General features: G+C 39.7%; 4 protein-coding genes across 6 annotated transcripts in view; 2 read left to right on the forward strand and 2 right to left on the reverse strand.

Annotated features, from left to right (window-relative positions):
- gpm6bb (glycoprotein M6Bb) overlaps window positions 1-7,567 on the forward strand; it is a 29,352-nt gene extending 21,785 nt beyond the window's left edge. For 2 of the 3 annotated variants that reach the window (XM_018703090.2, XM_018703089.2), the window contains exons 2-7: window positions 520-706; window positions 1,523-1,679; window positions 1,928-2,096; window positions 2,569-2,642; window positions 2,741-2,806; window positions 5,228-7,567. In XM_018703090.2, the coding sequence (XP_018558606.1) occupies window positions 520-706; window positions 1,523-1,679; window positions 1,928-2,096; window positions 2,569-2,642; window positions 2,741-2,806; window positions 5,228-5,377 (803 nt within the window). In that variant the 3' untranslated portion in view covers window positions 5,378-7,567. Of the gene's footprint in view, window positions 1-519; window positions 707-1,522; window positions 1,680-1,927; window positions 2,097-2,568; window positions 2,643-2,740; window positions 2,807-3,283; window positions 4,793-5,227 lie in introns of those variants that run through there. The other variant, XM_018703091.2, reaches the window with a different exon arrangement.
- ofd1 (OFD1 centriole and centriolar satellite protein) lies at window positions 7,155-15,891 on the reverse strand. The gene is given in 25 exon segments (XM_018703085.2): window positions 7,155-7,852; window positions 8,217-8,287; window positions 8,401-8,562; window positions 8,682-8,845; window positions 9,080-9,208; window positions 9,995-10,086; window positions 10,182-10,338; window positions 10,718-11,428; window positions 11,873-11,984; window positions 12,071-12,201; window positions 12,831-13,020; window positions 13,228-13,319; window positions 13,402-13,420; window positions 13,422-13,476; window positions 13,680-13,799; window positions 13,905-14,011; window positions 14,195-14,368; window positions 14,527-14,663; window positions 14,752-14,853; window positions 14,939-14,966; window positions 15,048-15,116; window positions 15,211-15,363; window positions 15,365-15,415; window positions 15,503-15,609; window positions 15,721-15,891. Coding segments are annotated over 24 exon segments (3,168 nt in total). The 5' UTR covers window positions 15,599-15,609; window positions 15,721-15,891; the 3' UTR covers window positions 7,155-7,806.
- Window positions 15,892-16,040: 149 nt separating this feature from the next.
- trappc2 (trafficking protein particle complex subunit 2) lies at window positions 16,041-17,522 on the forward strand. The gene is given in 7 exon segments (XM_051071058.1): window positions 16,041-16,115; window positions 16,220-16,273; window positions 16,378-16,483; window positions 16,485-16,505; window positions 16,767-16,909; window positions 17,097-17,184; window positions 17,281-17,522. Coding segments are annotated over 5 exon segments (423 nt in total). The 5' UTR covers window positions 16,041-16,115; window positions 16,220-16,273; window positions 16,378-16,411; the 3' UTR covers window positions 17,380-17,522.
- Window positions 17,523-17,779: 257 nt separating this feature from the next.
- rab9a (RAB9A, member RAS oncogene family) lies at window positions 17,780-20,366 on the reverse strand. Its single transcript, XM_018703092.2, has 3 exons — window positions 20,174-20,366; window positions 19,696-19,813; window positions 17,780-19,553 (listed from the first exon to the last, which is right to left on the reverse strand). Exon 3 carries the CDS (start codon window positions 19,512-19,514, stop codon window positions 18,906-18,908), a length of 609 nt encoding a protein of 202 aa, XP_018558608.1. The 5' UTR covers window positions 19,515-19,553; window positions 19,696-19,813; window positions 20,174-20,366; the 3' UTR covers window positions 17,780-18,905.
- Window positions 20,367-20,413: the final 47 nt, after the last annotated feature.

Genomic DNA, 20,413 nt, shown 5'->3' on the forward strand with positions numbered 1-20,413 from the left:
TTGGCAGACTCCCATTGCTCTGACCTGCTGGATGGCCATTAGTGCCCTTTAAGTGTAGTGATGAATTGTCAAATGAAACATTAAAGGCAGTGTGGACTGTAAAACCTCAGCAGCACACAGCAAGCGGTACTTGTACTTTGCATTGCAGGAAAGGAAGGAAGCATGCCTCATCAAGTGTGACCACAGACAGAACAGATATGTCTGCTCTGTCTTCATTGTTTCCTTTGCAGCCGAGACACCCTAGACAGGTAGGTCTGATGACATCTTCTTATGCTGTCTGTTTCTGTTAGGACTAAGGAAAGATGATTCATCTAAATATTAATCCCATGTTTAATTTCCCTGAGATCACTTCTTGTCCTACAAGTGAAACACTATCACTTATATAGAATTTAGGGCTGATGTTTACATAGGATTTATCATGTGGCCTTTTAAAGTAAAAAGATTTGCCATAAAACTCTGTATCATGATATCAATTACATATGTCTCTGACACAATTTTTCCTTTTTTTTTTTTGCACAGGTTGCTTTGAGTGCTGCATTAAATGTTTAGGCGGGGTGCCGTATGCATCGCTGGTGGCTACGATCCTCTGCTTCTCTGGCGTTGCCTTGTTCTGTGGATGTGGCCACGTGGCTCTCACTGGCACTGTGACCATCCTGGAAACCCACTTCTCCAAGGTCACCAGTGATCATGCCATGCTGACTGACGTGTAAGTGACCTTATACTCTTATGTGCAGACTCCATGGCAACTTGTAATGCTCTCCAGTGTCCGAAAAACAAATAAAAATAATTACTACAACGTCCTGGTGAACTCTGTGATTTTTCAAAATATTGTATTTGTAATGCCACAGAAGATCCATTACACATTACGCCGGCTGGAAAATGTGTTCCTGCACAACCGTCACAATAAAGAGAGGTCCAATCTCATGATAGATAACACCTTTAATGAGGGTGACTTTATTTTACTATTTTTAGCGGATATCGTCTCCCATGTTCACCTTATCCTGGAGAACAATCCTAATATGGACCTTTTTTTTACAACAGTGCATCCATTAGTCTAGACAATAAAAGAGGAATGACAAGAGACAGGACTGCACATATGTTTTAACTTGGTGTAGAGTTGGAGTGCACTGTTTAATTTAAGATGTCCACAGAGGCAGTCTGTCTCTTGGTGGATGATTTCCAGAGACATGCATCACCTGTTATCTCCACATTTGGGCTTACCGTCTCTCTTTATGTCTTAGGGAAGCTAGGCTGCTATTTCAGTCAAAGCCATCTGTTTATGATTTATCAGCCAGCCCAGGTTACCAATGTTTTAAAGATTGCATGCAAAAATGTACAAACAGTCATTTTTCACACCAGACAGTGGTATGTCATGCTATTACTTCACCTGACATTTTTAGTGGATCTCTCCAGGTGTTACATCAGAGGCTAAGAACACGATAGTTGTTGATTTATGCTGACTGTTTTTAACCCACTGCAGCCTTTACTGGCACAACTTATGTGTGACATTGTTCCTAAACAGAATACAGCTGATGCAGTATGTCATTTATGGCATCGCTTCGTTTTTCTTCCTGTATGGGATCATTCTGCTGGCTGAGGGCTTCTACACAACCAGCGCCGTCAAGGAACTCCACAGCGAGTTCAAGACCACCATCTGTGGACGCTGCATCAGTGGAATGGTATGTTAATACAACCACCCTGCTGTGTAATCCTAATTTTTAAACACAGTGCTAAAGCACATCACTTTCATGCCATGTGATCAAAATATAAATGACATACAAAGATTAGGATGATGATGTTCACTACAGGAGCAAAGTATGAGAGAAAAAAAGTAGGAGTGAAACTGTCACCATTTTACTAACGATTCAATTTCATGGTTATCTGATGACATGATGATGATAACGTTGCTCCGTCCCTGCATCCTCAGTTTGTGTTCCTCACGTACATTCTGGGTGTGGCCTGGCTTGGTGTGTTTGGCTTCTCTGCTGTGCCAGTCTTCCTCTTCTACAACATGTGGTCTACCTGTGCTGCCATGAAGTCTCCCATGGCCAACCTCACCAACATTGACTCCATATGCGTGGATGTTCGTCAGTATGGTAAGAGAACTGCACTATGTCGAAGAATGTCTCATTTTGCACAGTTAGCTTAGAGACCAGACTTACAAATAGTTTTTATTAGTGCACAGGCATTTTAAAACCTTTTTGGCTTGTAACCTCTTAAATCCAACCATGTGCTGTGATTGTGACCAGCTCAACCTCAGAGGCCAAGATATCTTAATTTTAGTCAATAAAATCTTGATTTTAGAGGTTGGGTCAAACTCTAGAACATTTCCCAGAATTTAACTTGACTGCATCTTTCATTAGACATGTTTTCCATGCCCAGGAGTTCTACTCATTATGAGTTAACTGATTTTCAAGTGTAAAATAGTTGGAGTGCCGAGTGCTCCAATATTTTAGCAAAGAAAAAAAATCCAATCATTTTGTGCTCTGTACTTGGTGGACATCAAGCTAGTAGACAATGTACAATGGATTTGAGTGTGTATGAAAACTTAAAATGTCATGGCTATAGGAATTATCCCATGGAATGCCACACCAGGCAAGGCCTGTGGATCTACGCTAGGTGACATCTGCAACACCAGTGAGGTAAGATGCTGCCTCCCATTCATACACACATCAGCAGCGAGTGATGAGGAAATCGCATTTTTACTGAAGAATAATTACTGTTGCTTGTCTTCTTCCAGTTTTACCTGTCTTATCACCTGTACATCGTAGCATGTGCTGGGGCAGGAGCCACTGTGATTGCTCTGGTAAGTTTCTCTCCAGTCTCTCAATCCCTCTTCTTTTTAGTCCATTTTTGCACGGTTTGAATCAACAGATCATGTGTCGAGTGGTCCTCTTGTCATTCCCATATGGTTTATGTAACCACGCTAAAGACTGTTACACAGGCTTTTCCTCAGCTTCAGCTCCATTCGCTGTTTACCATCTGCTTAGATGCACATGCCCATGTTCTTATTTTAGGATGGATGGAACAAGGTGCAGTTTGGGTTTGTTTTTTTGTATCATAAATGTGACATTTTTAAAAATTCAGTCATGAGTATGAACCACAAAATCACAAGCAGATTCTGTAAAATTATACTTCATGGTCTTTAACATTTTTTTCCTTTACTCATTTTTACTTTAACTACTGGAAAAATAATTGGTCACTTTACTAACTTGTCACAGTACTAGTGACGAGGAGGTTGCCGGCATGTTCTCTTACAACCTTTTCTGTTCTCTTCCACCAGCTGATCTACATGATGGCTACCACTTATAACTTTGCCGTTTTGAAGTTTAAGAGTCGAGAAGACTGCTGCACTAAGTTTTAAACTGTTTTAAGAGCACAGCACAGCATTTAAGGCTGTGCTAAGTAGAGACAGTTGCCACTGACAACAAATGAACTAAAAAAAACTGAGAATAGAAAAATCAACATCTCTCCATTAGTAATCACATGAAGTGTAAATAGCTGATATGCTTCCTTTAGCATTTGGTATCCAGGGATATTGCTTGTCTGAGGACATCTGATTTAAGTTGTCTTCAGAGTGGGGTGGCTTTTAGTTGACTGGTTTGTTCTGCTTTCCTTGGCACTCACTTAACAGACATATGTCACCATCTGATTTTATAGGAATGTGCACAGCTAGAAATCCACACCAGTGTTATTTATACTCCTAATGTGTGAAGCTGATTTTGACTTGCACCAAGGCATCAACTGCATGAGTATTTCATATAAAAAAAAACCTACAGTGTTTAGCATGCAGTACTTCACCTTACATAACAGGACGAGCATCACTTGACTCTTGTCAAGAGCTGAAATGCGAAACACTTGCAAGGCACTTGTGAGACATAAATGTAAGATATGTGTGCACATTGTTACACATGATTAAAAAAAAATGACATCTAAGTTAGAAATGAGACCATTCTGAGGTTTGACCAAGATTGCACCAAGCCCTTACAGATATACAATATGAATAGTACGTACAGTATAAATCTCCAAAATTACTCCATGTGGACATCTGTTGACAAATATTCAAGGTGTTCTCAGGCTTAATGTTTTTGATTGCAAGACTATTAGTTTTGGTGAGGATGAATTCTAGTTACATATTTGTAAAAAGACTTACCTACAGTGGCAAAGTAGTAGTGGCCAAGCGCCTTGTCCTCACATTTCTTTGGTTTTATTTGCTCAGCCTTAAAAATTTGCAACCAACTTATGGTGCCATGAAGTGTTACACAGAAAATATTCAGTATTATTTCCTTTTGTCACAAGTTAGATTATAAACTGAACTAAAAATCTTTCATCAACTGTATTAAGTGGATGAGTATTATGGTGACCCTTTGGGTATTGTAGATTTCAAAGTAACTGCACAGAACTATGAAGGGTTAGGCCAGTACCAGGGGTATACTTCTGCATGAGGCCCTAAGTCTCACTTTAATTTCATATATTTTATAAAAGAAGAAATTCTCCTATTTTAGAGTAGAGTAAATGTATTTTTTTCTATGAGAGCTGACGCTGGTATGGCCTCAGCTATGAAGTTGGTGTTTTGTTTCATACATTTTCCTTTATTCTCTTTCAAAGTGCCATTAAAGAGCCATTTGTTTTTATCTTAACACTGAGCCTGCATGCTTACATTTTCAGATTCTTTGATCTGTTTATAGTTACTTATACTCCATATTTCATATATTTAATTTTCTCTTAAGTTTTGGAAGACTGTAGCTTTTACTTTCTATATAAAATAAACAATCTTTGTTTACAAAAAATATCCCTATTTGGTCTATTTCTTATTAATCTTACAAAAAGAGTGTTTTAGAAATATTAAGGTGAGATGCACATGTAGCATGGTCAGTATCTCATGCTTTGCACTAACCTCCAGCATTTTACAGCTGCACAAAGCTTGCATGCACAACTTCTGGCTCTCTTCCTCTCTTCTCGTCCTCATGCCTTCAAAGTGTCATTTCTGTAGTTCTGTGCATAGCAAGATAGTAACACCAGTATTAGTAATGATTGTAACAGTAATGTTACAATAATTGTAACCGCTAAATCTTTTTCAGTATTGTCACCCCTGTGTTAGGTCTTTTTAAAAGCTTAACTTTTTGTTTGTGTATGTCTATGATGTACGTACTAGCTCTGACTCCTGTAGCTTGCTTTGCATCTCTTGACATGCTCACCGGCCATCCACCTCACCCTTCTCTTCCAGATCCACTTCCTCATGATTCTCTCAGCAAACTGGGCCTACCTTAAGGATGCCAGTCAAATGCATGCCTACCAAGACATCAAAATGAAGGAAGAGCGGGAGCTGCAGGACATCACTTCACGCTCAAAGGAATGCCTCAATTCCTACACATAAGGATATTACACACTCATGCTCACACTCACACTCCACATAAACATACTTATACACACACACACACACATACAAAGACACATAGACACTGTGGCAAACCACTGTGGCCCCTTTGGACCAAGACAATACTCAGCTAAAATAACCTGCCAACTGCCCTGACACTGTGCAGTACTAACCAGGCTCCTAACACACTAATGCATCAGTGTTGCTTTCTGCACTAACTCACCAAGAGGTGTTTTGGAACCGCTATATAAAGTTTCATTCATGTTGATTTTTTATTTTCTATTTTTCTTGAGGGAAAACTTGATATTCATGCTGTCTTTCATTTTCTCTAGCCCTATTTTATAACCAGTTTTTGCTGGTGAAGCTTGAGACATTGCACTATTCTTATAAAACGCATAACAGTGAGTTTGTTTCACAGTCTTGCTCTGTCTTTCTTCTGAGCTGGTGGGGCCAGTTTTCAACAAGGGAATGTATCACTTTTTGTTTATTTTTGCTCTTTTTCAATCAAAAATGCAGATTAATTATACACAACATGAAAGGCCTTACATCCAGTAAGAGTTATTGTGTCACACAGTACTGACTCAATACTTACTACATTTCAAAAGATGTTTTACTTTCACTTCACAGTTAGGGAACAGGTCAAATACACAATATGCACGACATTCTGTTGTAAAAGTGGTGGTTACATGTACTCTCTAAATCTAGAGTCCTTTCTACTTAAGTTCTTAACTGCATTACCATCTCAATTAGTGATAATTTGAGTCTTGATCTTTGGTTTTAGATTCTAATTTTCATTGTAGAGCTACATGAAAGTCACACAGAACTCTCATGGCCTACATTAACACTACCTCAGGTGTGCACTAGAACCTCTGGAACACTTCTCCCCTGTAAAACTATGGTTTGAAAATCCCACCTCAATTGCAAAAAGATGCCTCAAACACACAGTATGCATTTAGGTAGCTGCAAAGTAAACCAAACACAGACAAACAGACACACACGTCAGGAGCTCTTCTGCATCACAGCATCAGAGAATTTTTTATGAGTAATCCCTTTAGAATAACTTGCTCGTTAAATGTGGATTGCTGCCAATAATGAGATGTGTATCCATTTGGGCAAATGAAAAAAAGATCAAGACTTGCCAATGAAGAGAGCTCCATGATCCTTCAGTAAACAGTTCTAGCTTATTGTGTAATGTAAAATATGATCAAAATCAACTTGATTTTAAAAACTGTATGAATCAAACTGTGTCCCATGTGTATTGGTACTATGAAAAAAAACAAACAAACTATTGATTGAAACAGATCTGAAGAACTTATGGTGTGAACTGTACATTTATCAAGATTTTGTGTCTTGTTATTACAGAAGACAAAAACCACTTTTTCTTAATTTTCTCTGATTGCATCTTTTTTGATGTGCAGTTGTCATAATACTGACATAATTACTTGTGAGCTTTTATTTCTGTTAGTTGAGTTACAGGGTTAACTTGATGTTTCTTAGTTGCATGAAGAAAATTGTTTCTGCAGCGACACGTGATGTACAGTCATGTATACTGACATCGGTAGTAGGCAGTGTTTGCCTCTTTCTTTTTTTCCTAACCAATTACAAAATTAATCCATTTTATGTAGCTGATTAGTTATAGATATTTTTTTAGGTTCTTTTACTCAAGTCAAAAGTCTATACATCCTATATTATTTTGTTGCCTGATAGTATATCTGTATTTTCTATGAATGTCAAGGGCTTCCTCGTGAATTACTGATGCTTAACTTTTGATTCAACTTTCAAATAACAGTTAGTCGCAACACCAGTCATATGTATTACTGTATGGCAATCTTAAATTTAGCCAAAGTATGAATGCCATTGTGACTCTGTGCCCAGTGTTTTACACAGTATCTCTGAGATGCTGTAGCACCAAACCTGCATTGTTCTACCCATGACTAATAGCCACAGGTGGACAGAGGCAGAGATGAAAGGTGACAGATGTACATGAAGCTGTGGTACGTCACATTTCATCTTTGTATGCTGTGTTCCCTGTTAAATGAACCAAAAAACTAAAGAATAAAGGCTACCTATCAATCACCAGAAGGACAACAATCCAGCATCCTGTCTGACTGGAAACCCCTTCATGACATAACTCAACTGGCCTGTTGACTGTTTTTATGAAAATAAAAAATAAAATAAAACAAACCTCTACCAGTTTTGGTTTGTTCTTCTTTCACATGATAGAAATTTTATTTGGTGTACAGTCAGTAAAAATTGTACAATAGGATTTATTCATACATATGCAGTCAATGTAAAAAAATGTCAAATATACATAGTGAGTAGCAAACTCTTAAAATATAAACAAATAAATGCATCACACTTAAAACAGTGAAAGACTAGAGAGGCTTGTATAATCCATCACTTCATGAATGCAGTCTGGAACAACCAGTTTACCAGAAATCATCATCTTCATCTTTGTGTGAATATGCTGCGATGCTTGGAAAAAAAAAATCATGTTAGTGAAAGCCTCAAGGGAAAGAAAAACCAAAAATAGTAATGTATTTTCCAATTAACTCATGCTTAAGACAACATAAATCCTGAACAAATAACAATATTAGAAGACCTGGAGATGAGAGACCACAAAAGAAATTCAATATTTTTGAAGGAGGATTATGTAGGTTTACAGTATATATGGTCCAGATGGTGAGTATTTGGACAGTTAAATATTTTTTGTTCTTCAGGCTCTGTGCTTCAGCACACTCAAAAATATAATGGATACTACATTAAGGTGTCAAGTCTCACCTTTAATTTTAGTAAGTTTATGTCAATATGGAAAGAACTGTGTGATAGTGATAGTTACCTGTCTTCTTTTTCCTCAGATAAAGTCTTGGCCTCTGGGCTTGTATGTCCTGCTTCTTCTCCTCCAGGGCTCTGAATAAACAAACAAACAGAAAAACACCCAGTTGAGCTCACAGGTTAGCTGCTACATGCCTGTTAGAAAAGCACAGTTGGACTGTAGTCTCAGAGAACTGGGTGCGACTCACCTGTGCATGCTGCTTCTCTCTTGCCTCCAGGACCATTTTCATGTATTTCTCCAGTGGATTTTCATCTTTAGAATCCTCCCTATCATGCTTCTGCTCTTCATCTTTCTCACTCCCTGTTTTTTCTTCTTCTTCCTGTCCTGGTTGCTCCACCTCTTGCAAAAGCTGGTGAGACACATATACTGTCAATTCTCATTCATCAGACTGCCTTTTCTCAGTAGACATGCATATTCGAAGATCAGAAAGAGCAGTTTCATAAGAATTTGATGCACGATAATCATTACCATCTCTTTCTCAAGCCTTTCAAGTTCTTGGAGCTCTCTCTCTCTGGCTTCTTCTTGCTCCCTTTGCCTTTGTTCTTGTCTTTCTTTTCGCTCCCTCTCCCACCTCTGCTCCTCATCCTCTTCACCTTCTTCCCTAGCAGATTCACCTGAAGCCTGTGGGACTTCTACAAAACATATGGATTGACGTGAGTCAGATCAGTTGTCACTTGGTGGTACAGTTCCTGTCTTCCAATTGGTTTTCACTTTGGACTGGCTACAGTATGCAAGAGATCCATGAAACGATGGTAATCCATAAAAGATGAACAGTGTGTCAGTACAGTAGAAGGTCACCCTTCTTGTCATTTGGGGTCAACCAAGATTATGCACCAGTAAAGGGGTGGGGGGGACTAACGACTCACCCGCCTGGCCTTGCAAGTTTCTAGGGTCTTCTGGGAGGTCCTGTGGGCGGGGGACAGCAGGGCCATCAGGGGCCTCCTTGGTGAGAGGGACGGCAGTGTCCAGGAGAAGCTCTGGAATGTGGCCGGGCTCTGGAGGGAGACACGCACAATGAGATCTTTTATGCTTCACCATAATGCAACAGGGCCAGAGGACCGGCACAGAATACATAATCAGCTGCCCTTCATCTTCACCATTGTGCGGGGCCACTGAAAGGACACTTTGGAGGCCAGTCACACACTCATTAAAAAACAGCCATTCCAAAATCCAAAACCTCCAGACCGGATATACCACATTTTGTTTCTGGGATTCTGTTTAAATTAATAATAATGAGAACTGGAAAAGAAATACTCACATAAATCACAAATACAATACAATATGATGTATAGAAAAATGAGGCACACAAAAACTGGACACACTTTCCAGCACCTCTGTACTACTCACATCATGCATAGCAGTCATAAATGGAAAATAAGCTGTGTATAATGGATGGCTGTTCATCCCAGGATACAGTGCAAGCTTCTCAGGACAGAACAGGAAAACCTCCCTGTGCTTCTAAGATGGATACCCAGACTACAGACAGGTCACACATCATGCAACAGAACTGTAAAAGTACTTTAAATGAGCTAATAGAGTAAAAGTTCACCTTTGATCATGATTCTGGTCCATAGCACTTTGATGTCAAGAGCAATGACATCAACAGCTTTTCCAGCTGTTTTCACACTAACATTGTATTTATAAAATGCTGTCTCAGTCAAGTACAATGTAGTGAATCAGTGGTTTAAAAAATGTATGATAACATGACAGAGTTATATTAAGCAATATTGTGGTATGACTGAAATAGTTAGGAAAAAATAACAAATACAGGTCAAGAGTACCTGACAAAATCCCTGTGAGATCTTCGAGGCTTATCTTCTCAGGCTGTGGGGAAGATTCAGAGCTGGAGAAGACTGGCTGTGCTTTTGGTGGACTGAAGAAACCAAGACAGAAAGGGGCATTATGTATTAGCCATCAAAGTGTATACAAATGATGTACTGTCCTTGCCAAAGCCATGGCAGATGGTACCTGGACTGGTCTCGTGCTGTGCTCTTGAGCTGAGGACTGTGAGGTGAGCTGAACTCAGAGGAAAAGTCACCTGTGGTCACCACCTCCTCACGGGGGGCACGAGGGAGCTGTCTGTCAGGCAAAAGCTCTGGGAACACCATGGGAGATTCAACTGCCTCTATCGGGGGCATAGACTTTATGTTAGACATTAGCATTAGGGGAGAAAGATTATGATCCAAAGACTGACAAGAAAATATCTGGACTATTGCTGGGAATTGTTAGGTCTGTTTTTGTAAATATTACAAAGAAAAGTGCCTTGAGATAACTTGTTGGAGTTTGGAGCTATATAAATAAAATTTGACTTGACTATTTTGAATGTATAAACAGTTTTTACATTCTGGAACATTAATAAAATATGTACCCTATGTGTTCAATGTGCACTATAAAACGTTGACAACAGGAGACTATTTCATTCTTTATTTTTTGACAGGTAAAAGTGGATGGTGCACCTAATCCCTTTGAAGTGTTTTCACAGGATAAAGCATTTTTAAAGGTACCTTCTGCGATCTCTCTTTGAAGCTTTTTGAGGGAGGAGGAGTGCGGCATGGAGGAGAGATGTCTGGATACAGCAGAGCTTTCATCCTGAGAGTGTCCATCTCTTAGAATCAGATGTTCTGTCAATGAATGGAGACTGTGCTCAGCGAAAACTGTGGACTGGGGTTGGTTTTGGGCTTCTAAGAAGGTCACTCTTGGCTGTGCAGGTGTTAAGGTGTTTCTCGTGTCATAGGATGCAGAAGAGGCCTTTCGAGTAGCTTGGGGAGAAAGAGGTCTGCGTGAGACCTTTGATTTTTGTGGTGAGTGGGTGTGAGAATGTTTCCTCCGGGGCGAGCTGGGGTGATGTGAAGGATGTGGTTGTTGCGGGGAGAGGGGTCTTGGGGGAAGCATGTGTGAGATGGTGGAGAGCACTGCCCTCTGCTGGTAGTTCCTGTAGGCTTCCTCCAAGGTTTCAGCCTCCTTCTGTAGCTCCTGGATCCGAGCCTTGGCTTCAGCCACCAGCTCTATGTCAGAGTCTGGAGAGTCACTCCAAGGTGACTTGCGTCCTTGCGGGGGGCCACCTGCTTCACAAACATCATCATAACCCACCCTGGCCCTCAGCAGACCTCTGTCCACATAGATGTCAGGGGGAACCAGCTTGTCAGCACTGAGCGCTAACACAGAGCGATCAACAAGAGAGGGCTTGGGGTTACGCAGCACTTCATTTTCAAGAGCTGCCATGATCGCATGGATCACACAAAAGAAAGGGAAGGGGGAAAGAAAAGGAAAAGCAAACACACAGACGAGAGTTGAGCACTAATACAGAAGACCAACCACCAAAAAAAGAGCACAGGATCTGAGAAAAGGGTTTGCTAAATTACTTTCTAAAAACCATTTACATGCATTTATACCTAAAATCAAATTGCTACTATATGGCTTTCTTTCTTCTTTTTACCAAAATTTCTATTATACTAATTGAAACATAAGTGGGAGTATTTTTGAGGTCATTAAAATTTACCTAATATTTCTTTTCAGTAAGATTTAATGGCCAATAGAATGAAATTATCCAAAAAAGAAAGAGAGCCAGATTATAACAAGCAGAAGTAAAGTTAACTACACAAGTTATGCATTACATGATTTAATGATGTGGTGAACATGCATGCTCTGTCACGGGTTACCTTGTTGTGTTTGGCGAAGCTGCATCTTGATGTCTTCAACATGGTTAGTCATCCACTGTGACTTCTCCTCACACTCTATCAGCTGAGCCTTGAGCTGAGCACAGCGTTCCACCTGCAGAAAACCACAGACAACAAGACATCACAAAAAGCTAATCGCATACTTTCCCACACTCCGTAAGAGGCTATGATGTCGCTGACCTCACTCTGGAGCTGTGCCTGTAGCACCTGTTTCTGGTTGACAAACTCTTCCTCATCCAGTCTGCGAGCGCTCTGCAGCCTTCGAAGCTCCATCTGTAATGCCAGCTGCTCTTTGGATGGTTTACCCAAATCTGAGTGAGAGGTTATGAGAGTCACAATATAATCTAAAAAGTACATTCCATTTCAGAATGTGCCATCTACTTTAGTGGGAAAACTACATTAGAAATACTTAGAAAGAGGTAAAACTTTGGTTCTCTGCCATGGGTAAAGTGAGCTCTCTGTCTGTCTCTGCTCATTGTGTTTGTTGCTCCTCTTCACTCCACTTCTCATCCCCCTCCCTCCCCTGTCCCTTTCAGAGAGCTGTCTGCAAAGCTACCAACACGGCACAGAGGCCCCACATTGGCAGGCAAGACTCATTCAAAAAGACTCAGCAGAGCCAGAAGCAGTGGGACAGACTAGCATGAATGCTTCACAGTACACTGCATCTCCCACAGCTCACAATGCGTCCAGACTCAAGCACTCCGAGTGAAAAGGGCTTATCACAAAATCACTACAGATACTTCGAAGTACTGATTTTCAAGGCTTACATATTATAAGCACTAACTCTAAACAGCAAATTTCCCATCCACAAAGTAATCCGCTGTACATTAATACAGAAAGAAAACCTTGATTCTATTATTCTCTCATGGTAAACTGGGTAGGGAAACTGAGGCATGCTAAGAGTCTTGGGAGATACTTGGGAACAGCAGCCACTCCTCACCTGCATGGAGAAGCCGGTTCTCCTCTTGGGCCTCATCCAGCTGTTTCTTTAGAAGGCGCAGCTGTCCCTGCAGCTCTGCTTTCTCTCTTTTCAAGCTGGGATAGTCACTCATGGTCTCCAATCTTTCTCTTAACAGCTCCTTCTGTTGAGTCAGCAGAGAAATCTGCTGCTGCGCTGTGTCCAGCTCAGCCTGAAAAACAACAGAAAAGCAATTAAAAGAGCAGGCAAAATAAGCTGAGACAGAATCATTCAGTTACACTATGTACCCTCTAATTATTACAGAACGACATCACACTGAATGACTGAAAGATTTGCCTGAGCGTAGCTTTTCACTTATTTAGTGGGAGGAGTGAAGAGGGTGAAGTTAACACTGCTGGGTGACTGAGGTGATGTTTACCTGCAGCCGTCTCAGCTCTGAACATGCTCTACTGTGCTCCTCTAGTTTGGCATTAATCACAGCTGACTCCTTTTGGATACGAGCAGTTTCCACTGCGAAAAAATAAAAGAATGTTAACATGATCTAATGCAGCAGCAAGCTAGTCAGTAACACAGCATTCATTTAAATAATCACCTTTGTTTCGATTCTCACTTCTCTGTTAGCTTCTCTGTTCTCTTGATGAATTCCTCTTTCAGTTCAAGCTGATACCTGTTTTTATAAAGACATAAGATTGATAATCCAGAAGAGCTCTGAAGCTACATCACTACAAAACATCTTAGAAATTATGTCTCCTTTTTTATTTTTAGCAAGAAAAAGAAAAATTATAGACTTGCACACTTTGGATATATGTGGTGTCAGTGCTTATTGCAACTGTACAAATGAGACATCCTGTGTGTTCAAAATGAAAATACCTGGAAAGTTCATTCTGTAGCCTGTGGTCGTATGTGTCCTCCAATGTCTTCACGGCCAGTTCTCTCCTCCTCAGCAACTCTTCAGTGGTCTTGACCTTCTCCTCGTGAATTTGACAAGTCCTGTTGGCGTACAAATACAGTAACATCCTCTGTGAACCAGTGCTCACAATGAGAGAACATAGCACCCCTTTACTATAATGAACAGTTTAAATAAAAGGCTCTTACTTTTCAAAAGCCTCCATTCTCATCCTCAGCTCATTTTCCCTGGTCCGCAGTGTTTCAATTTCTTTCAGTACTGATTGTCTCTGCATGTACACATTTTTTTCTTCAATCTAAAGAAAAGAGAAATACAAATAACTACATCAGTTGGACTGTCTTAGATTTAAGCAGCTGGCCACTGAAGACTGATATTGAGACCCTCCCATAATCTAACTATTTTAAAAAAGTAGTAATATGCAAAAGATTTATCTCTAGAGAAGGAAACAAAGTCCAGCATCATATTAGCAGCAACCCACCTCTTGTTGTTTTTGTAACCGATCAATGGCATTTTTCTCCCGGTCCATCAGTGCCTTTGCCTTCATTTCATAAGTCCTCTCCAGCTCTTGTTTCAGCTTATCAAATTCTTTATGAAATTTTGATTTTTCTTCCATTCTCACCTTGGCGATCTCAACATCTTTAAAATGTTGCATCTTGAGAAACAAAAATGGACACAAAAAAGGAAAAAACTCACACATACTAGCCATTCTAATATAGCATTCACATCTTTTAAAATGTTATTGCAGATACGAGTATGTAGCTGTCCTTAATTTATGCTTAGATAATTTCCACTTAAGAAAACTATACATACCTTTGTGTTCATTTCTGCTTGCACCTGTGCTTCAGTTTCCTTTCTATACTCAGCCAATTTTGATTGGAGTGAAAACCATTTGTCCCCGCTGTAACTGACGTTCTCATATTGCTTATCAATCATTTTCATTTTCTCAACTGTTATGGATAGCAGACAGAAAACATTAAAAACTGTGCACTGAGTGGCATGTGTGTGGAATACAATTTAAGACATCAATTATCATACCAAGAGACTCTCCATAACTAGCTATGCATGTCGTCTGCGTGTCAGCATCGTGGCCGTGAGTGTGATGGTGTGTTAGCTGTGTCAGAAGGCTGATCAGGAACCCTGCTAGACAAAGATTAAATATATATCAATGAAAGGAAGAGGGGCAGAAGCAGTTTTATTAAAAGGAACAGAATAATGCACATACCTTTATCACTGTTGTCTTTATTTGAAGTCTGTAAGAAAAATAATTTTTAATGACAACACTTCTTATTTCAAGAAAAACACTCAACATGCTAAATCATACGATTATTTACCAGGGATCTGTAAAGAGCTGATTCAGGACTAATTTTAAGAAGACGAAGAAGGTCTTCATTCATGAAAACCTGCCAAGATAGATCAGAGACAAATCTTCATTTGCAATGATGTTCTTTACACTTAAAGCTACAATCAATTAAATGATGCAGAAGTTACACTCACCTTTTCTTTGCACAGACCACTTTCAGGGTAGAATACAGAAAGGGTGTACTCGTACCCTGAGGTGCTCAGATGATCAGCCACTATGCTGTTACAGGCTGAGACCAGGAGGGGTTCAGATTTCACCGGTACTGGTCTGGGAACAGGTTCTCCTCCTAGTCAGAGGTGGGTGTTTTAATTCCTGAATGAGTTGATTCCGCAGCTGTGTCTGAATCAGATCAAAGAAGGGAAAGAAGGATGAAGACCAAACTCTTCCTGACCAGGAACCGACAGCAGCGTTACAAGCATGACTTACCTTGAGTGTATCAAGCACTCCTTTGTTTTTAAAAGTTTGATAGAGTCTTCTCCTTAGCTCATCTGGGGATAGGGTGTCTTCCTTGGTCGAGTACATAACTACAGTGTCTGCAGGTCCCGACAGAACAGAATCAAAAGCAGACAACAGCAGGTGAAGCTGACATGTCTAACCAGAGAACAAAAACCGCAGTTTTCAACAGCTTTTTAAGTTGTGTTTACCTGGTGTTAGACGTTTACCACACTATCCTCTCACACTTATTACCACATTGATCTCAGAAAAGACAATAATCTGTTTGCGCCAGCCTGACAACCAAAAGGCGTCTCTCTCCAGGAGGTGTGCTTCTGATATTTAATCCGTCAACGGAAATTTCTGTTTCGGGCAGACGCACGGTTATGACGTATAGTTAAAACAAAACCAAAAAACAGTAATTGATTTATTTTCATTCCATAATTTATTATACTTTGATATCATATCGTTTTAGGCCTTTTTCAAAAACACCAGTTTTATAGCAGATGACTGATGAAGACCGACGGATAAATATGTTTTGCTACTTGACATTGTCGTCATCTTTTCGCGACTGCTCTCGCTGCTCTTCAGGAAGCGAAATTAACAGGTAAACAATAGTCGATGTATCAAATTAACACGGTGTCTTCGTTGTGTACATCGTATTTTTTTTATAGTCTTTCAAGTCATATCATCTTTATTATAATTTCACAGGAATCGGTAAAAGACTTGAACGACGCCAAGCATCTGCCGACTGCTACAGCTAACGTTAGCTTGCTAGCTGAAGGGTTTACAATCATTTGAGTGATATTGATCCTGAGAATTGGAAAGTTGTCATTGTCTAACCTGCCTTTGGTACGAATTTATTTCAGGGGCGCTTTGTTTTGCTGAGAAGAAGGGGGCACTATGTCTGGAAGTTTCTATTTTGTCATGGTTGGTCATCATGACAATCCTGTGTTTGAGATGGAGTTCTTGCCAGGCTGGGAAGCCTGAATCAAAGGTGAAATGGCTTCATTAACCGCAGCATTCATATCAAGCACATTTTCTTGACCAATATAAAGTGGTAAAAAAAGTGATGCGTGTTATTTATTATTTATTGAACCTTTCTTAAACTAGAACTGTCAGAATGTAAACTATAAAACACATGAGCACACTAAACTGTCTCGACTGTCACTGGCACAAGGCTTTTTCAGTAATTTACAGGAAATAATAATCGTTTATCTGTTTCCTTATTTGATGAAATTTGTTTCACTTACCATAGGACGACCATCGTCATCTGAACCAGTTCATTGCACATGCAGCTTTAGATCTGGTGGATGAAAACATGTGGCTGTCCAACAATATGTACTTGAAAACTGTGGACAAGTTCAACGAGTGGTTTGTTTCTGCCTTTGTCACTGCAGGACATATCCTTTATTTTTCAGTTTTTATTCATTGATATTATATTAATTTTTCACAGAATAGTTGTATTGCATCGTTGCAAAATATGTAAAATTTTCTTAATAATGAGGGGTTATATTGCTATGTCATTCTGTGTAGTCACATCCAAGTAGTGTACTGGTATGGTTTATTTTCTTTAATTATTTGCTGTACATATAAGATTCATCATGCTGCATGATGTACGACAAGAAGATGGAATCAAAAACTTTTTTAATGATGTATATGATCTATACATTAAGGTAAGTTGTCATATAATGAGAATAACTTAATACAAAGTAACATTGAGTATATTGTTTCTTTCAGTGTTTGATTTAATCATTTGTTCTGTCTTCCAGTTTGCAATGAATCCATTCTATGAAATAAATGCACCAATCCGCTCGACAGCTTTTGAGAGGAAAGTCCAGTTTCTTGGAAAGAAACATCTGCTGAGTTAACCATGTCACATGTGCAGAGATTTGAATGCATTTTGTATCATATACCTAACACACTTGTTTGATGTCTGTCTATTTGACTTTTCCTGTTTGACAAATGTAACACAGATGTGGATTTTCTATAAAGCATTTTCTTGTCTTACCTAGTTTCTCAGGTAATGGTTGTTTTTTGATTTCTTGGATGGGGTGGGCTGTAGATATGGCTACTGGGTGTTGACGATCAACATTAGACTTTAAAGCTCAAATACTGATGCCTCAATCTTAGTTTGTTAGCTTGTGTTATCTCTTGATTTGGGATTTGTAACGTTGCAGTGTGTTGAAAGAAAAGAAAAATTCTAAGATTCCGTTCAGTTCATATCTTGAAATAATAAACTTAACAGGCTACAAAACATACTTCAACCAATAATTCTCATGGGGGTTTATTTGTGGTTTTGCACACCAGTAGTACAAATATAAATGGAAGTCTGGATGAGAAACAATCAAGGTAAATGAATGGTTTGAAATTTTAAATATTGAGCTGTGTGGAGGACGTTGAACTGTATGAATAAAAATGTTTAGTTATTTAGAGATCAAATCATTATTTTAAACAATTAGCCCAATAATGATAAAAAAAAACTTTCCTCAATCATGACCACTATTTAATTTAACTTCCCCTCAAAGAAATACTCTAGTTTGATTCAGTGATTTTTTTAAAGGTAAAAATGGTTTACAAAATACAAAAGTTTCCAGAAACTTAAATACATCATATGCCATGCATGTTAACTTTGCTTAAATATGTATCTTCTGTTAGGGATCTTGTCCCTCAGTGCTTCCAGTACATAGCCATAATCTATTCACTATGCAGCGTGTGCACAAAACAGACCTAAAGGTGCAATAATCACAACAAGTTGTTAGTTACACAAAGTAGTGCATTAGCTACTTTATAATCCTCAGAAATAAGGTTATTGAGCGGTGTAAATTATTCTAATTATGCAGTTATCTTCTACATATGAACACACAGGCCGATCACTTTATCTGCACTGTCACATTCTGGAGTGAAATTCAGGAACCTTATGACAAGTGCACTCACGTACTGCAGCATATTCTCAGTGAGTCACATTATACTTTGCCTTCATGATAAAATGGAACATTTAACCATGTGAGAGGGAAGTGAAACTTTTCTTTTTAAACATATTGCCATTATGTCATAACATATTTTAGTTCCTTACAGGTAGTCTTGGGTCAACGCAAAATATAGTATAATTTTGTTATCCTTTTGAAGCCTGACCTTTGAACTGTAGCAGAGTTGAGTGAATGATTCAGTGCTTTCATGTTTATTTTTACTTAGACTGTGGTGAATTTAGTGTTTCATCTCTCTCTTTTAACAGAAGTCCAACTGTTTATCATTATCAAACCTTCAACAGTATAACGAATCACAAAGCCAGTAGCATAATTTGTTTAAATAAGATGTTACTACAGCATTGTACACCTACAGCCTCATCACATAACAGGCATTACAGCAAATTAATGTTGGTAATAACACTTGGATGTTATGAACAGCAAGTGGCAGCAGAGCGAGGCTTTCTGTGGAGCTTGACTGTGTCTGTGGGGATGAGGTGGTCCGTTCTTTCATCCATAGCCAACACTCTACGCACTGCTTCCTCAAAGGCCACCGCTACATTGGTGGCATCCTTGGCACTGGTCTCATAATAGGGGTAGTCGCCGTTCTCTTGGCACCATTGCTGAGCCTCCTCAGTAGACACCTGCCTCTCTGTCACATCCAGTTTGTTGCCCAAGACTACGAATGGGAACTTCTCTGGCTCCTTGACATCGGCATAGTAGATGAACTCCTTTTTCCAGTTGCCTAAGTTGAGAAAACTCTGGTTGTCATCTACACTGAAGGTGAGCAGGCAGCAGTCAGAGCCACGATAGAAAGGAGTCCTCAGGCTGCGGAAGCGCTCCTGGCCAGCAGTGTCCCAGATCTGCAGGGTAACCTGGTGGCCATCTACCTCCAGGTCCTTGTTGAGGAACTCAACACCGATGGTGTGGAAAAGGTGCGCATCAAACTTGTTAGTGACATATCGATTCATGATGGAGCTTTTTCCCACACCACCGTCACCCAGCAGAATGACTTTCAGCAAGGATGTCTTTGTTGTCATGGCTATTCACTTCTGATCGACCACTTCGAAATAATTTACCTGATGGAGAGATGCAATGTTTGAAAGATATTTATTTATGTACACCACAATAGTACAATTTTAAAAGAAACCCTATTCACTACTTCACATATTGGTGCAGGAACACACACTTTGGTGGATGTTTTGTGCCTTCTTGTCTCACCCGATTGATTTTGACTTCCTTCACTGGTCCAAATCATGTGCTGTAGACCCTAGTCCTTGGTCACATGCTCATTTCCTTAATGTTGATGTCAACATCCATGTAGGTAACGTTCAACCAGCTGCAACAAAGTGACAAACCAGCAGTTTCCTCATTAACAGATGTCCCAACACAACAGTACAGTAGATGAGCCCCACTGCAAAGAAGCATAATCAGCCACCAAATATTCAATACACTTCTTGTGGGCACTCTAATAACGTATACAATTCAACTTAGGACAGCGTACACAATATTAAATGTATGACTAACATGTTGGCCCGCTGGTATAGAGAATATGAATTGAGTCTGTCAGCTAGCTAAGTGCTAGCTACGCTAGGCGAACATGAAAAAGGAAAACAAGGAACCACAGCTGGACTTAATGCAATTTACTAAATCAGCTAGCAGAGGTTTACTTGCAGTGAAGATAGCTAACGTAGCTTACCTTACAGTTTGGGCCTTGCAGTTGCGGAGCCAACGAGGAATAAAACACGAAATAACTGAAATATTATTAATGCATACGTTTGACAGCTACCCGCCTTGGCGTTGCTCGAGATAACGTCAGGTCGCACCGTTTCCTGATGAGCTCCAGAGGCTCGGTGCTAACGCAGCTAGCTGCTAACAAGCTAACAACAGCTACATGGAGAGTCACGCGTCATGTGATCATGTCAGAGAGAAACAGTCA

This window comes from Lates calcarifer, linkage group LG1 (genome assembly GCF_001640805.2).
Source record: "Lates calcarifer isolate ASB-BC8 linkage group LG1, TLL_Latcal_v3, whole genome shotgun sequence".
NCBI lineage: Eukaryota > Metazoa > Chordata > Actinopteri > Centropomidae > Lates > Lates calcarifer.